At 33.5% G+C, this 17263-nt stretch overlaps 1 protein-coding gene across 2 annotated transcripts; it reads right to left on the bottom strand.

The window, feature by feature from the left end:
* Nucleotides 1-1263: 1263 nt before the first annotated feature.
* On the bottom strand, nt 1264-2814 carry LOC143530295 (plasma membrane-associated cation-binding protein 1-like). Of its 2 annotated transcripts, none has more exons than XM_077025866.1 (5): nt 2629-2814; nt 2398-2546; nt 2239-2328; nt 2068-2152; nt 1264-1679 (listed from the first exon to the last, which is right to left on the bottom strand). In XM_077025866.1, exons 2-5 carry the CDS (start codon nt 2506-2508, stop codon nt 1420-1422), a joined length of 546 nt encoding a protein of 181 aa, XP_076881981.1. In that variant the 5' UTR covers nt 2509-2546; nt 2629-2814; the 3' UTR covers nt 1264-1419. The 2 variants fall into 2 exon arrangements, with proteins under 2 accessions (XP_076881981.1, XP_076881980.1); XM_077025865.1 differs by having other exon boundaries at nt 2625-2813.
* Between the last annotated feature and the right edge of the window lie 14449 nt (nt 2815-17263).

The following is a 17263-nucleotide window of genomic DNA, read 5'->3' as shown; positions in this document are numbered from 1 at the left end:
TAATGGTGAAATTAAATACTTCAAAGTTTAGTAAATCCTACAACTACGTGTGGTCTTAGATTTATGATCCCAACTGTTTTGTGCTTGTGTAGTAGCTCTTAATATTAGTAAAATACTGAAAGGATAATGTGGGATTGGTCATGGGTTTGTTGATCGATCTGGAATGTTATTAAAGGATTCTTTATACTTACATTTATCTTTGATACACAGAAAAGAAAAGATATGTTAAATGCCATTAAAAAGGTGTGTTAGGCAAAATATGATACATACAAAGTGACATTGAAAACCTAAATTTACGTGACAAATTCTAAATGCCATTATAAAAGTTGAAAAAAATATGACATATACGTAGAGTGACATTAAATACTTAAATTTTAGTAACACAAATACTAAATGCCACTAAAAGTGTGTGCCAAGCAAACATTACATACACAAAGTGCCATTAAAACTTAAATTTTAGTGACACAAATACTAAATGACACTAGAAGTGTGTGCGAAGCAAATATGACATACACAAAATGCCATTAAAACTTAACATAGTGACACAAAAGCTAAATGCCAAAAAAATGTGTGTCACTAAATAGCATTTTTTTTGTAGTGAGACCCTGATTATTTAAAGACAAGATATTTGAGTTTTATTTTGGGATTATTATTATTATTGTTGGGATTATTTGATATTTATGGATGATGTGTGTTTTAAATGAATTAAAATAATTTAATAGATATTGTCGCATTTATTTACGATAGTTACCTTGAGCTATGAACAATCATGCTTACATCCCGGCATTTCCGTCTTAGGTAGGGGTGTGACAATGGTTGACGAACCACATGAGTAAAGCACCATATCGTAATTCAATAAACTTGAAGATGAGCTGGGGGGTTGATCTGTTCATTTAGAGTTAGAGATGACTTTTTAATTGTAATATGTAATGTTTTTTGGTTTGCTTATATATCCAAAACTAATCAAAGTATCCAATTACAATAAATTCAAAACATGTACTAAAGTTGCATAATTTAACAAACCACAAGTATAAAAATGGCACCTGGCTCAAAAAAGAATATAAATAATATAAATGAAATTACTAATTTACCCATAACTTAACGAACAAAATAGTTGGGGTTAGAAAAAAAAACCTAAAATAACAAGATTTAGAAAGGTGGAGTAGTAATTGAAATAAATTTAAAAATAATAGTAAAGATGCGAAATTAGATAATCAGATACACTAAAATACACTTTAACTCTTTTTTTTTTTGTTTTTTTTTATTGATACACCAAAAAGTTCCAATCTTACATCAATACCATATCAACTACAAAAGTGTAGACTTTAAAAACGAATACAAAAATAGAGTAACAAAACAGAAAATAAAGAATAATAAGTTTTTCAAATCACACATTTATATCATTCGATGTTCATTCTATCAGCAATCCTTTGGTGGCTCCGCTGCCGCCGGTACTGCCACCTCCTCCACCGGAGCCTTTACTTCAGTCTCGGCGACCACTTCGTCTTTTTTCTCTTCCTCAGCGATGGTCTCCACAGCGACATCCTTATCTTTCGTTTCTTTCTCTTCCACAACTATGAAAGTTGAGACCTTCTCAAATACAAAGGTAATCGGTCCTTGAACAAGTATTGGCCCGAATTCGCAACATGCTTCGTGAACCGGTTTTGATCCCGGAAACTCTATGCAAAACAGATAAAACTTAATTAAGTAGCCTAGCGGTATCAATGTAATAAAGTTGTTCATCGTCAATGTTTAGGAGTTCTTTCCCGTGGTAGACAAATATATAATATCAGTAGTAGTTTTAAAAGGTGTATGAGTTACTAGATCTAAAAAGTAAATATGTTTGATTTGTTTCAATCTCAATGGTGTGAAACTGAATAGCAAAAAGTTTTGGTCGTAATTTGGTGGCTAGCTTGGTGACGAAAGCTTGATCGCAAAATCTATCATAACAATATTATTTCGGCCGCAAAGTCACTTGCCACAAGGGTTTAAGTGACTGCCAAACCGGCCGCAAAAGGGTATTTGTGACTGTGATTCGTTTTCTAGCAGCGATTTTTAATTAGGTACCAATTTTGGAGAGTTCTTCAAGAAATTTGGTAACTCCAGTGGCATTCTTTTTCAAGGCTGCATCCTTAGGTTCCTTAATCAACTCCTGTTAATTATTTACGTCACAAAACAACGTTAATTCTTAAAATATTCGAATAAATAAAATACAAGTAAAGTTAATCACTTGTGGACCTTTATTTGAGTAGCAGAAGCTTCATAGATCTCGATTACTTTAGTTTGGAGTTCACTTTTCTTCTCTTCAAATTCTTTGGCATATCCTTCCTGCATGGACATGCATACATACGAATATAAATATTGGTAATCAAACATTAAAGAAACAAAGAGATCAACCTTAGCTTCGTCAAAGGACTTGCAAGCCTCGCCTGCCGCGATTTTCTTCGTGTTGTTCTTCTCGAAGATCTTCTTAAACTTTGGTACGACTGTAGACTTCCAGTAACCCATCTTCTAATTCGATTTTGATTTATATGATCAAAGTCAACCTACGAATACAAATCCCAACATTCAACTTGATAGCTAGTTATTGTGTTTTGTTTAGACATTATCAGAAAGATAAGAACTTACCTTAATTAATTAGAAACAAATTCTATGGGAGTGGTTTGGAGTTTTGGAGTTGTTGTTGGACAAGAAGAACTGAAGAGACTTGGTGTGTTATAGGTGCTTTCTCCTCAACCATATGCACTTATTTTATTCTTATTCTTCCCTTTTTATCCCCACACATTCCTTTTATTACATGTCTGACCAATTCGAATTAATATGTTAAAGTTAAAAATCCACGTAGTCTTTTGGATCAAGTATCCTAGGATATCTGTTCTTTTCTTTTTCCTTTTTTTTTCTTAGTTTCTTTTACTTTTTACAGGGAGCTAAACTAACAGTCAGCGTGGTTTTACCTGTACCAGCCGTATGGAAAGAAAAATGGTAGAAAATGCCCAAATTTATATAACACAAGTATAATTTGGGTTACAAGGGGAGTTATGGGGCACATGAGCAGCATAAATACTGAAATGTCTCGACAAGCCATAGCAGATAATTTAACCTAGCTTTTGGACCAAACTCCATCAACTGTGGCTCCGATTTCGTCACTGAATATTTTCACCAATTTTAGCGATTTCATAATATTTCCTCTTTTGGTGTAAGAAGTAAATAATTTATTGTCTTAGTTTACGCGTTTAATTATAATTTCATTACTTATGTGCAGTGTTAGACAATGCTCGAATTCTTGAGGCATCATATTATAACGTTTTCAACATTTGTAGTATATCATTCTTCTTTGAGAATTCTCTGTGTTATGTTTCACGTTTCCGCTCTACATCAATTAAAAGAAATCTATTCTTCCAATCATGTCACTTCCCTAAAAATTTTGATCTCTCCCACAATGTTAAAAAAATATAACCTTTTGTTTTATTTATAGATATTCAAACATTTATAAAAAAAAATTAACACTTGAATTATTGGTAAAAGTGTGATCAAAATGGTGATTGGCATGCCAGCACAGTTGCAATGTGGGAGATATTTGATTTGATTTCAATTTGTGTCTAAAGAGTTGGTTGGCAAGTTGGCATTGAATGATTAAAGATTGAAAGAGGGGGGTAAGGGTTTTCAGACAGCTGGAAGGGACCCAATTGTGACCTGTGAAACCAACATTATATGAAACATTGAACAAGAAAGCTTGTTTCCCCAACGTGGGTTAGCTGTGGGTGGGGTTTTCAATTTTCATATCCCCGCCGTCAATTTCTCCTTCAATATTCTAAACGTTTCTTCTATCACTAGGAATATAATCACTAATCAGAACCACATATCTTATATTTAGTGTGCCACTGGTAAAGAAAACAAATATATAAAACGTAGCCCGGTGTAGGATATATATCAAATTGTTTGGGGAACCTAGATGTTGCCGGACTTTAGGATCTCCATAACAATATAGTTAAAGAATATAAAGATACAAAAAGTATTAGGATCGATAAACATAATTAACTTATTACATCAAAATAATTAAAATTCCATTTCATGTTTAGCAAGTAAGAATATGTAGGATCCCGTTTTGTTTATTAGTCTTTTGTATTTGTTTAGTCTGTTAACGATTTATCTTAGTAGCTTGTCGATTTTATATTTTTGTATGTTTGAGCCTGAGACCTTGTATGTTTGAGCCCAAGGGGCCGCAAATAATATATGGAGCATGGTATTGGTTACACTATAAATAGTGTAATCATACAATGCAAAACAAGCTTTTGGCAAATACTCTATTTTATCCATATTTACCAACTCTCTTTCTCGTTACTATCTTTCTTTCCTTCCAATCGGAAATAAACCAAACACTCCAATATCCGAGATCTTGGTTAGCTGCTAGCGATTTCCGCTAGCTAGTAGTCCAGATTGATTCAAGAGCTTAGTTGTTAGATCCGTTTCGGGACCTACAATTGGTATCAGAGCTTTCGGCTCTACTAGTTGTAGTTCTTGGGTTACATCTTGGGTTACAACCTTGAGTCTTGATCTTGTTTGAGTGTCTGAGACGTGTGGTTTTGCAAAACTTGTGGGTTACGGCCTTGTGAAGAGGGTTAAAGGTTTTCTAAGTGTTTTGCAAGCTTAAAAATTTGTGTTAAAGGTGTGTTTAAGGGTGCTCTTGTGCTACTCGAGTTTGTGGGCATACTAGCAAGTTCAGAAGTGGTGAAAAGTGCGTTTGGCAACAAATCGGTACGTGAAAAAGGCGTACGTTTTGGAAGTTACTGAAATTTCCAATCGAATCGAGTAGATTTTAAGTCAAATCGAATCATTTAAATCGAATCGAGTATTTCACTCGACTTGATTCAATTTGAATCGAATCTACCAAACACTCGACTTGATTCATTTCAGTCGACTCGAGTCATCCATTCGACTCGATTCATTCTTCAATCGACTCGATTCAAATCACTCGACTTGATTACTTTGACTCGACTCGATTCGACTCAAACTTATTCGACTCGAGTTGTTTGAACTCGACTCGATTTTTTTACACTTGTCCTAAACAACCTTCTGTTCAAGTGTTGATCTTCCAATCTTAGTACAAGATGACGACATGTATTTCTGAAGATGTTATTACTCATAAACTTTGTATAGATTACAGTTCAGGCCCATACACCAAAAGAGAAGAAAGTATGCACCGGAGAAGAATACGATTATCCAAGCAGAGTAGAAAGGTTACTCAAAACAGGGATGATAAGAAAAGTGAAATTTCCCAGATGGATTGCAATGTGGTAGTAGAACCCATGAAGAAAGGAAAATGAAAAATTTGTGTGGATTTCATCAACCTCAACAAAGCATGCTCGAAGGATCCTTTCCTTTTACCACATGTAGATTCAATGGTGGATGTAACAGCAGGCCAAGAAATGTTATCCTTTATGGATGCCTCTTCAAGATACCAACAAATCCATATGGAACCCTCAGATCTAGAGGATACTGCCTTCATGACACCTACATGTATTTATTGTTATACTACTATGTCTTTTGGTCTTAAAAATGCAGGTGCAACCTATCAAAGTCTCGTCAACATGATGTTTAAAGATAAGCTGACACTACAAAAAAATGTCATTTAGTAGCACACTTTTTTATGACATTTAGCTATTGTGCCACTATTTTAGGTTTTAATGACACTTTGTGTATGCCACATTTGCTTGTCATGCATTTTTTATGGCCTTTAGCATTGCCATAATTTAGGTTTTAGTGGCACTTTATGTATGTCACACTTTCTTCGCACACACTTTTAGCGATGTTTAGTATTTGTGTCACTATAAATTTACGTATTTAGTGGCACCTTGCATGTGCCATATTTTCTTGGAAACATTTATAGTGGCATTTAGCATTTGTCATGTAAGTTTAGGTTTTTAATGTCACTTTGCGTGTGTCACATTTGCTTGACACACAAGTTAAAGGTTTCCTAATTTATTGAAAACGATGTAAAAGAATTAGTAATCGTGTTCGTTTATTTAGTTAATCGAATGGTATTTCTTTTTTTTTTTATGTTCATTTGTTTTGTTTATTAAACAAATGAAAATAAAATTCTCGTTGAACAATTTACGAATGATACTTGGTTAAGCATTTAGTAAGTTTACCGGCCTAGAAACCTTACTAACTAATTCCATATTTTAGTACTATGTGGTTTGTATGGTGTTTTTTTTTATTAACATGACATTAAAGGATATATTAACATGTTATAGTCATAATGTTGGCACTCAAATCAATAAATGATCAAAGTTATAAAAACTAGTTATTTAATTTGGTATATATATATACATATACACATATATGTGTGTATATATATCTATATATATATATGCTAAGTATAAAATGAAAACCCACTTGAGTTGTGAAAACTCTAGAAACCCATTCTCAACTACATGTTTTTAATTAATGTTTAAATCTTGTGGTCCACAATTAAAGTGAATAAAAAATGTAAATATAAATATAACTTTTTCTCTCTCCTGAAAACATATATAAAAATTAGTAAAAAAATGTTAAAAAATAGCAAAACATTTTTTTATGCTAAAAAAAACGATGTTACATAGGGTTTTCGTAGGTTTTCACAACTCAAGTGGGTTTTTATTTTAACCTTACCCTACATATATATATATATATACATATATATATATATATGAGAAAAAACTAAAAAAATAACCATAAAACCCAAATAACCTGCAAGAACTGGTTAATTTTGACCCGGTTTGACCAAAACCCAAATTGATTTATTTTTAAAAGTGACCTGCCTTGACCTGAACTCATTTCGCTCACAACCCCTATATCCACTTTGCACTGGGGAGCAGTTTCACAACCCCTATATCCATTTCGCTCACAACCCGTCTTGACCCGAACTAGTTTCGCTCACAACCCCTATTTGGTATACCCGAGACCTGACGGGTTTGAGATGGGTTTACTAAGCTGGTATGGGTTTGGGAATGCCTAAACCCGTCCCAAATCTGACCCATTGCCATCCCTATGTTTCTTGTAGTTACTATGTGGCTGCAACTATGCAAGTCATCTTCTCAACTTAATCGTTTTGCTCACATTGTGTATACTAAATCCGATCTGTTACAAGTCATTTACCTAACAAAGACAACTCCCTTTCAATAGTTAACCTAACTAATTTCTAACAAATAATGAACGGATGAAAAACAAGTGAACAGTATTATTATCACATATCAGGCCAAAAATAACATCTTAAATATATAATTAATTTGCAAACTGCAATTAAAATTGATCAGTAACCTCAATTGTTTCTGAGTTTGGCTGCTTACTTGTTTGAAGCATAAAGGAACCACGGCGACCAGTAACCTTAATTGTTGACTTTTAAACCATAAGAAATCAGGGCGGCAGATTGATAAGAGGGAAACTAAAATTTTGAGTATAGCATTGCCGCCAATCTATATGTAATTTGACAGAACTTCCCGCGGATTGAACCCTAGGAGTGATGCAGTTCAATTAGGAAAAATTTTTGATCTTTATTTTGATAACTAGGTTATTAACCCGTGTACGACACGGGTGGAAATATCGAAATCGTTTAACAAACACATGCAATCTGGAAGGACAACATAATTTGTAATATACTTTTGGGACGACAACATGATATTTAGCTGTAAATAATACTTGCACGAAAACAAATGATTGTCAAAGATAAGGTTTAACCAAAATAACACAATGACTTCAAAATCAACTATAAGCATTTCATCGAACACCTTATAAGCAGAATTTGAACAATCAAAATACATATACTAATGTCATTCTACCCCCAAATTACAAAGCTTTCGATGGTAAATCGTAAAGACAGAAAAGTGTTATACAAAACTGATCAGGATATCGCTATTGCTATCTTCAACCTTATTGTAACAATTACATAACAGGTAAATCATCAAATTGGTAACAATTATGTAAAATTGAAAGAAAAAAAGGGATAGTTAATCAATTACCTTCCTGTAATTCCGACAAACAATCGGTGTATATTCAACTTGTCACAAATCCATATTGCTAACATAAATCGGTTTCCCCCCTTTTCAGATGTAAAACCCAAAACAAACTAATATCAGAAACTCTATAATGCACAAAAATTAACCCAAAATATAGCAAAATGTTAGACGTGTGATCGACTGATAAAGTGGAAAACCATTAGCAGTCAAGATACATAGCATAGTGTCAACAAAAAAAAAATACAGAACATTTCAATTATGCAGAAACTATAAGCCTACAAACTCAGTATTGCAACTTCAAGAAATGGCTATTGTAAGTTCTAACACACAAGATTAAAGGTACACTCGGTGTGACCCGTGTTTGAAATTACTTGTTTTTAGAAAAAAAAAAACAATCATCAAATTGGGTTACTATTTAGAAATGATTAAAATTATAGAAACACAATAATGAAGGAATATAATGATAGTTGCATCAACATCTGGTTCTCTAAAACTCTCTACAAGGTTACCTAGGGGTGTTCACGATTCGACTTAAAGTCATGAAACCACCCAAATTGGGCATCATTCAGCTTTTAATTAATAAGGTAACCAAACCAAAGCGAAGGTTTTGTTAGTATAATTTTCAAACCGTGAAACCAAACTGGAACCAAACCGCTTCTAATGATTCAGTTTGGTTCGGTGGAGGGGGACCTCCACGGCGTGGCTGAGGTGGCATTGGTGGAGGGGGAACTTTCAAATGATATGCTCGTGTCCACCTTCTAACTTTTCCATGTAACAAATCAATTATTATGTTTGTCAATAAGAATAAAATAATAATAATAATAATAATAATAATAATAATAATAATAAGTCAATAAAAATAAAAAAATCATAATAATAATAAAACTGCATGGGATTTACGCTATTTTCGAATCCAAATAATCGCACTGCCATCACGGGAACACGTAACAATATTGTCTATAGAGATACGAAGTGATTCCATTTGTGGCTAGAAAGATGAATTCAAAGCTAATTTCACGTAATATACTCAATAATAATGGTGCCTTCTAAAATGAGTGTGTGCTCTTGTTTCAAAGGCTCCTCATTTGTTACTTAGGGGTCTTATTAAATGAGAAACATAAATGGTTTTCTTATTAAATGAATTTCTTTTTAAATTATTTAATTGAGAAGAAAATCAAAGAAGGGGTTGATATATATGGAAGCAATAGATTAGACCAATAAGAAAAAGCCAAATGTTCATGAACTCAATTGATTTAATAGTATAAGAAGATATAATTAATTTGATTAGTTTATCTATTAGATAAGAGACAAATAAAGCCGTATTAATTTGTTATAAAGTATTTTATAATATAATTAATTTTCTTCAAACGAAACCGGTTCCAAAACAGTTAACCGAATCGAAACAGGTTGTAACATGGTCAAGAAACCGGTTCCAAAACAATTAACTGAAATTGGAACCGGTTTCTTGACCGTGTTACAACCGGTTTCAGTTCGGATTTTGACTAGTTTCGGTTCGTTTAACTTTTTGGAACCAGTTTCGTTGAAGAAAATTAATTATATTATAAACTACTTTATAACAAATTAATACGGTTTTATTTATCTTTTATCTAACAAATAAACTAATCAAATTAATTATATTATCAAAATAAAGATCCAAAAACTTTCCTAATTGAACTGCATCATGCCTTGGGTTTAATCAGCGGAAAGTTATGTTAAATTACATACAGATTAGCGGCAATGTTATACTCAAAATTTTAGTTTCTCTCTTATCAATCTGTCGCCCTGATTTCTTGTGGTTTAAAAGTAGTCAATTGAGGTTACTGATCGACGTGGTTCTTTTACGCTTCAAAAAAGTAAGCAGCCAAACTCATAAACAATTGAGGTTACTGATCAAGTTGAATTGCAGTTTGCGAATTAATTATATATTTAAAATGTTATTATTGGCCTGATATGTGATAATAATACTTTTCACTTGTTTTTCATCCGTTCATTATTTGTTAGAAATTAGTTAGGTTAACTGTTGAAAGGGAGTTGTCTTTGTTAGGTAAATGACTTGTAACATATCGGATTTAGTATACACAATGTGAGCAAAACGAATGAGTAGAGAAGATGACTTGCATAGTTGCAGCCACATAGTAACTACAAGAAACATAGGGATGGCAATGGGTCGAATTTGGGATGCGTTTGGGCATTCCCAAACCCATACCAGATTAGTAAAGCCCGTCTCAAACCCGTCGGATCTCGGGTATACCAAATAGAGGTTGTGAGCAAAATGAGTTCAGGTCAAGACGGGTTGTGAGAAAAGTGGATATAGGGGTTGTGAAACTGCTCCCCTGTGCAAAGTGGATATAGGGGTTGTAAGCAAAATGAGTTCGGGTCAAGATAGGTCACTTTTAAATTAATCAATTTTGGTTTGCGTCAAAATTAATCAGTTAACCGATGGTTCAGTTAAGTCAGAACCGGGTTTTATCACCTATTTTCTTCTGTTTACATTATTTTTCACCACGATTTCCTTTATCATTGTTTTGTTTAATTTTATCATGATTGGCTAAACATTATAGACTGCCTAGGCATATGATGAACCTTTGTTAGATGTTTGATTTTCATTTGGGATTTATTTTACGTTATGTTTTATGAATTAAGTAAAAGGTTTGATTATGTTAAATTGATGCATATTGTGCTTAGGATTGCTTAACTGAGTTTTATTATTCCATACTTGCTTTGATTATTGTTTGTCATATGATAGGCTACTATTAGGTCTTCTACTTTGTGTTTTTGACTATTTTATAATTAATTTCAAATAATATCATTGGAATAATATTATTTAATCAAATAAACCTAAGTGTGCCGCTAACCTAAATAGCTGTAAGGTGCTAGGTTATTGATAGGTCTTTGTTGATCAGGATTGCTAGATTTAGTTCTTCGTAAAGATTCCGTCTAGGTTTGATTGATTAATTTTGTCTATCGAGTCAATTGAACATATTAGACCACCTTTGATTTCCTTGCTGTAAGGTAGGATTTCGTATAAAGGAACTTGTTCATAATAAATTAGGTGACCGTAAGAAAACCTGATTTCTAAAACTGGTGCGTGTTAAAAGTTATTAGAAACCCATAGGTGTCTTCTTGATAAGGGTCAGGGGTCTTGTTCGGGTTTTCTATTAAGCATCTATCGATCCCAGTTTCATAACTAAATATTTTCCCGGTTAAATGACAACTTAAACTTAGGGGATTCTAGACTATGTAGTTTACTTTATCATCTGATTAAAATCAACCAAATTATCTTTCGTTTTAAATTACTTGTTTTTATTATTTAGTTTTTAATAATAGTTTTAAATTAGTATTATAATAAAAAAATCTCCCTAAACAAATATAAATAAATAGTCGTGTCTGTAGTTGAGTCTAATTAGCTAGTTTACATAATTAAAAGGGTCTCGTTGGTTTGATATGCGGACTTACTTAGCTATACTAAAGTCGACCGGTTCATTTACCGGTTAGTAGTTTTAGTTAAGTTAAGAGTCTAGAATTATTACTTAGTGTCTAGATTAGCGTAATTTTAGTTAATAAATTAATAACTACTTTTAGCATATCAAGTTTTTGGCGCCATTACCAGGGATTCTTGGCGATTACGTTTATTAGCTTTGATTATACTTACTTGGTATATACGTGCTATTTTGTCTTTGTTTTTGAGTCGTAGGAGTTTGCTTCATTTTATTTCATTTAGCTTATTTTTGATTTATTTAGGAATCTTTTAGTAGAGTCTACAAACGTGTTATTTCATTTTTGTTTCGAGTCATAGGAGTCTAATTGTCCGTGTCTTTTAGTTCTTTAGAGTCTCGTAAATATGCGTAAGATTTGTGGTGGACCCCATTTTACGCTTATATATCCACAATACGTGGGATGCTTGGCACATCATTATGCTAACCCTTCTGTGCAGCCGCAACAAAATGTTTTGCAGGGGGGCTCCTTCGTATTATTATGATGATATGTATCAGCAGCCTCAGCATAATCAGGGTCAGTTTGATGGTCAATATTCTAATATTAACCCTTTTGAGAGTAGTGTGTTAGAGAAGATGAAGAATATAGTGAATATGTTAGCTCAATATACGGCCTCAGTTACCCAAAAGAAGTTAGCTGACCATGATATCATCCTGAAAAATCAACATAGTGATTATAAAGATCTCCAACATACAGTAAAAAACATTGTTAGGAGACTGGATGAAGAAGACGAAGAAGAAAAGAGATTGAAGTTATTAGAATATGTAGATATGTCAGATGAGTAAATCATTCAAGTAAGGGAGATGAAAATTGACGATGAAGTCCCACCTTCTGTTCCACAGATTACTATTGCTAATTATTGGAGTGACTCTGATGATGAAATAAATGAAGAAGAGTGGGCTGCTTATCAGAGGTCATTAGTGAAGAAAGAAGAGATAGCGAATGAAGTGAATTTGGGAGACTCACTTGAGTTGATGTTTGGTGTTGAGTAAAATGTTGAAAATGTGTTGCCTGAGAAGGATGAGCTTTTGGATTTGGAGTTAGAAGATGAACTGGCAGAAGTGATAAACCCTACACCACACGAAGAAATTAAGTGTGGGGATCAAAATGTGGAAGTTTTAGATATGGAAGTGGTGTTAGAAGCAGAGCACCACAGGCGGCCCGTGGTACTTAATGAATGTTGCTCAAAAATTGAAACCACGGGAGAAGGTGAAGAAAATCGCACATATTAACCGGAATTATTTGCAAGTCAGAAGATGGTCAATAGGAAAGAAGAAGCCATTGAAGTTCAAGCACGACCAGTCTTCTCGATACATGTCAAGCATACGGTTCATGCCAGATAAGTTTAATTTTGGTGGTCTGACCCGTTAAGGATTTTTAAAACATTTTTCAATTCCACTAATAAAATTTTTATGTTTAACAAGTGCCGGGTGAAAGTGAACGGGTTAGCTAGGGTCCAGGTCATAGAAAAACCTCTTGATTAAGTTTAAGTGTGGGGAGGTTTCGTAGAGTGTATATAATTAATCGAGTCACTAATATAGTTTTTTGTCGTTCTTCTTTGTTTTTGTGTTTTTGAGTTCTTGCAGGATCCCTAAGGCAGAGTATAGTGAAAAAGACAAGTGTGGGGATGGAGCAGCTGTATCGTATACTTTTTGATTATTTATTTGCTGCTATTTATTCATGTTTTATTTTCTATATTGGTTGGTTTGGTGAAAAGACTTTGAATGCTTAATATATATCAAATTGATAAGATATATTTCTAGATATTGTTTTGTGACATTTGAAACAAAACCAGGTACACCTCATTACGTATTTACCGATTAAGCGAATAAACGCTTATTACATAACGAACGAACGCTCAACCGAACGGGTCTGCTTATGACCCAGATATCTCGGGGGGGGGGCATCTATAAGTGATATAGGATTAATATAAGCTAACATATTAATATTATGGCCTTAGTTCGATAGCAAACCAGTTAAACGAAAACATGCTCGTTTAACTACCAGCTATAGATTTAAACGAGAAAGAGAGTTACAAAACAAGCATTGTATCATCCGTTAAGCCGAAAAAGATTTACAAAACACTTATTTGAAATGATTTAACCGATCCGTGAAAATATTTTCTATTTTTATAAACAAATAACATGTTTTTATAAATTTACACAAAAATAGCCGGAAAAAACACGTGTTTTCACACTTTTTGTTGTACCCGATAAATTTTCGCACCAAAAACCGAACCCGAAATAAATTTAGACTCGGCATTTCACCTTTGGGCACGTAAATGGGCCAAAATGGGCCGGGGGGGCATCACATGTCTGGCCGCCAACCCCCCTAAATATGTATTATTAATATGAAACTTCACTTTTAAGAAACCAAACATATTTTTAAAACTCATTCTAGAAGGTAAACGAAACCTTGGCTGTTCTTTCATCTCTGAAGCAAAATTTAAGGTATCAACATCATTTTTAATCAACTTTATACATGTTTAATCTTGATTAATACCATATAAACATAGTTTGATTACCAGAAATCATTCCTAACCATACAAAAACTTTAAAAAGGATTCAAAAACTTTTTTTGATCATACACATGGTTAGAAATCAGAATCATACTCTTTTTTGGCCATAAACTCGGATTAGAGGGTTTAAACGGCGTTTTTACGGTTCAAAAGTTTGGTTTTATACCCTAGCCGAAACCCCAAGTTAAGGGGCTGTTGTGTTGATGAAACATGCTTGTTTTGTGATATAGGACCTGTATCTAGCTTTCATAGGAGCACAAGAACCCAAAAACTTGATTCGAAAGGCGAAAACGAACCGAAACCGCTAAGGTAATACCGAAACACTTGATTACGGGCTGTTTAGGATTTGATTGGGATGTGCATAATTTTAGGTCATAAAATTTTGCAAGGACATTAGGGACCATATCAATGAGTCCCTTTTCAAATTTGGTGATTTTTCGACCATCCGAGAATATTTGGAGAATTTATTACCGAATTGGGACGTTTATTTGGGAAAAATAGTTAAAATGCTTAACAAATTATGAAAACTTTTGGTGAACTCGGATTTGGTATATTTTGATCACACATGAAATTCGGGAGCATTTGGAAAAGCCTAAGTAGGTTTTATGCATTCGCGTTTAATTGAATTTTTATAGTCATTTTTGGCGCGAAAAGAATATTGAACAAGGTTTTTATGTTCTGGAATTAATACAGATGGTTTTGAGATATATTTTGAGCCTCCAGGAATTTTTATGGAATTTTTGGAAATCGTTTTGGGATAAACGGACGATTTTCAAGCTAAATATAGCAGGTAAAATGAAATTTTATAAATTAATAAATCAGTAAATAATTCCAGAAATATTTTTATAAAAATATACATATTTTATTTAATAAGTGGCTAAATTTTCATAATTTAATGATTAACGGTTAATTAATTATGCTAATTTGAAAATTAACAAATTCAATTCTAATAAAAACCAGCAAGTTCGTGATTAACGAACCTGCGGGAATATCAGAACACCAAGAGTGATCAAAAATCATATTTTTGGATTAATTAAGTAAAAACGAACCTTTTCATGAGAAACCTGGACAATCTGGATGGGTTATGCGCGTTTCTCCTCAAATCAAACTAAATAAACGGAAATGGGCCCCGTAGCGAATCCGGAATCCCAATGTGTGATCTTTCTTTATAAGATAACCATTTTATTGACCAACACATTTACCCAAGCTTACTTCCCCATAACTGTTTTCTGAAGGCATAAACGAACAACTTGGCCCAGCTGGGAAAACGGAGAAACTGAGCCAAGTTTGGTTTTAAGTATTAGACATTGAACAACATCACAATCTAAGCCTATTGACACTTTCTAGGCGTACCAGCTATATCCAGATTAGTTATACAGCCCAGTCTAGTATAATGATTATAATAATATTAAAATATTAATATTATTATAATATTTATTATAGGGGTTAGTGATACGAGTCAAACAAACTACAAGCTGACGCTGTACTGAATCCCTATTAAACTGTGAGTTTCATGACCCCACTTTTAAATTGCTTTCACGAACTTTTGGGGTGAAAACATGTTGACACATATCTATATATATTCTGAACTGTTTGATGATGCGAATTATCTAAGCGCTAACACACGAAAGTCCCCACGAACACAGTGATTAACTTCGAGCCGGTGGCTTATGAATAGTACTATTGGTTTGACAAACCCAGGCGGGGCCAGCACGGTTTGCTGAGACATTATCCCGTTTGCACATGACCATAATTATACAAACACACTATGTAGTGTAAGACATAGCTACTCGGGGCATGCTGTGGGCGGAAAGGAGGCCACAGTGGTTGATTGAGCGTGGGAAATGGAGGCACGCAGCACGAACAGTCAAGGCTTCACTGTAGCTTAGCATAATTACATCATAAACATACAAACAAACATACTTGTGAACGAACACACGTACATACTTATGTATTTACAACTATGATTGTTGTACGCGCAACGGATTTCTTGAAACTCGTGAAACTCACCAACTATTTGTAGTTGACCCGTTTTAACATGTTTTTCAGGTACTGGATTGGATTAGAAAATCAATGTGCTACCTGTTTGACTTGCGATCAATGCTTGGTGAATTGATGCAAGTGTGCTAGTAAGAAGTAAAGTCGCTTAACATGCTGAATTTAGTTTGTATCATCTAGTTGTAAATGAAGTTAGATCAATGTAAAATATTCTAAAAGTAGTTTGTATTGTTCTTTATAAACAATGTGGTTGATATCAGAGGTGTCTGTTACATTTCCGTTTTACGCTTCCGCAAATTGCTTAACGGGGTGTGACATGTTTGTTGAATTTTTGCCACTTCCGTTCGTGTGTGAGAGAATGAGATGTTGTTTGCTGAGCGCGTTCGAAGTTGGAGGGCATTCATGGAAGAAGACTTTGGCATCATATTTCATGCGCATACTATCAGCTAAGTCTCTTCCATTATCTAGCTTGTACTTTTTAGTTTTGTTTTTATTTTTGGGTTTTTAGTTTTTTTGTAGTTCGACTTTATTTTTATTTTTCGTCCTTATCTTTGCATTGAGGACACTGTAAAATTTAAGTGTACGGATAGGATATTTGAGTGGTAGGTTAACTTAATTATATTAAAAAATGAGAAAAAAATAAATAAATAAAATAAAAAAATTTCAAAAATATCCCTTGAATTAAGAAATTTTGCACGATAATGGGAGATGATGATACATGTTAGGGATTGTTTCTCAAAACTATTATATGTATAAGATAATAAAAATAAGAACGCACTTAATTTGGGATCTGTCGGTAGGCCCAACTGATAGTAAAAGGCTTTTGAGAATGTAATAATATACTTATAATTAAATTATTAAGTCTTGTGGGTTCTCATCTTAGAAAAACAAAGAAACTAAAATGTCTAATGTAATGAATAAGCACAAGTGTTTAAAGCCTTGTAACTCCTAAAATTTAATTTTATTGTCATATTAGGTAACAAGCATATATACATATATATATAAAGCTGAAAAAGATCCAATAATTTAATGTGTCTCCCTCTGAGATAGTGACTTGGAGATGAAATTTATGGATGATAATTGATTAAAAATATTAAAATCTATGAGTTTTCTTTCGAGTTGGCAGCTTGAATGATAGGCCTCTGGGTGAGAATTAAATGAACGTTCATGAGTAAAAGACCAACAACTTATATGCTTCTCACTGGGCTAGAGACTACGGTGAGAAAATCCATGGGGGAGGTCTATATTATGATGAAAT

The sequence above is a fragment of the Bidens hawaiensis genome, unplaced genomic scaffold (genome assembly GCF_021521415.1).
Source record: "Bidens hawaiensis isolate Kalapana, Puna unplaced genomic scaffold, B.hawaiensis_p1.1 tig00008893_1, whole genome shotgun sequence".
NCBI classification, from domain to species: domain Eukaryota; kingdom Viridiplantae; phylum Streptophyta; class Magnoliopsida; order Asterales; family Asteraceae; genus Bidens; species Bidens hawaiensis.
The sequence above is the reverse complement of the archived record's forward strand: the minus strand, read 5'-3'. Positions and strand labels throughout refer to the sequence as shown.

Bases quoted from the DNA above. Each gene is read 5' to 3' on its own strand.
- LOC143530295 (XM_077025866.1), bottom strand. From the start codon at position 2,508: ATGGGTTACTGGAAGTCTACAGTCGTACCAAAGTTTAAGAAGATCTTC. The intron at 2,153-2,238 runs GTCCACAAGTGA...AATAATTAACAG, and splicing joins CTTCTGCTACTCAAATAAAG to GAGTTGATTAAGGAACCTAA. The intron at 1,680-2,067 runs GTACCTAATTAA...TGTTTTGCATAG, and splicing joins TGAAGAACTCTCCAAAATTG to AGTTTCCGGGATCAAAACCG.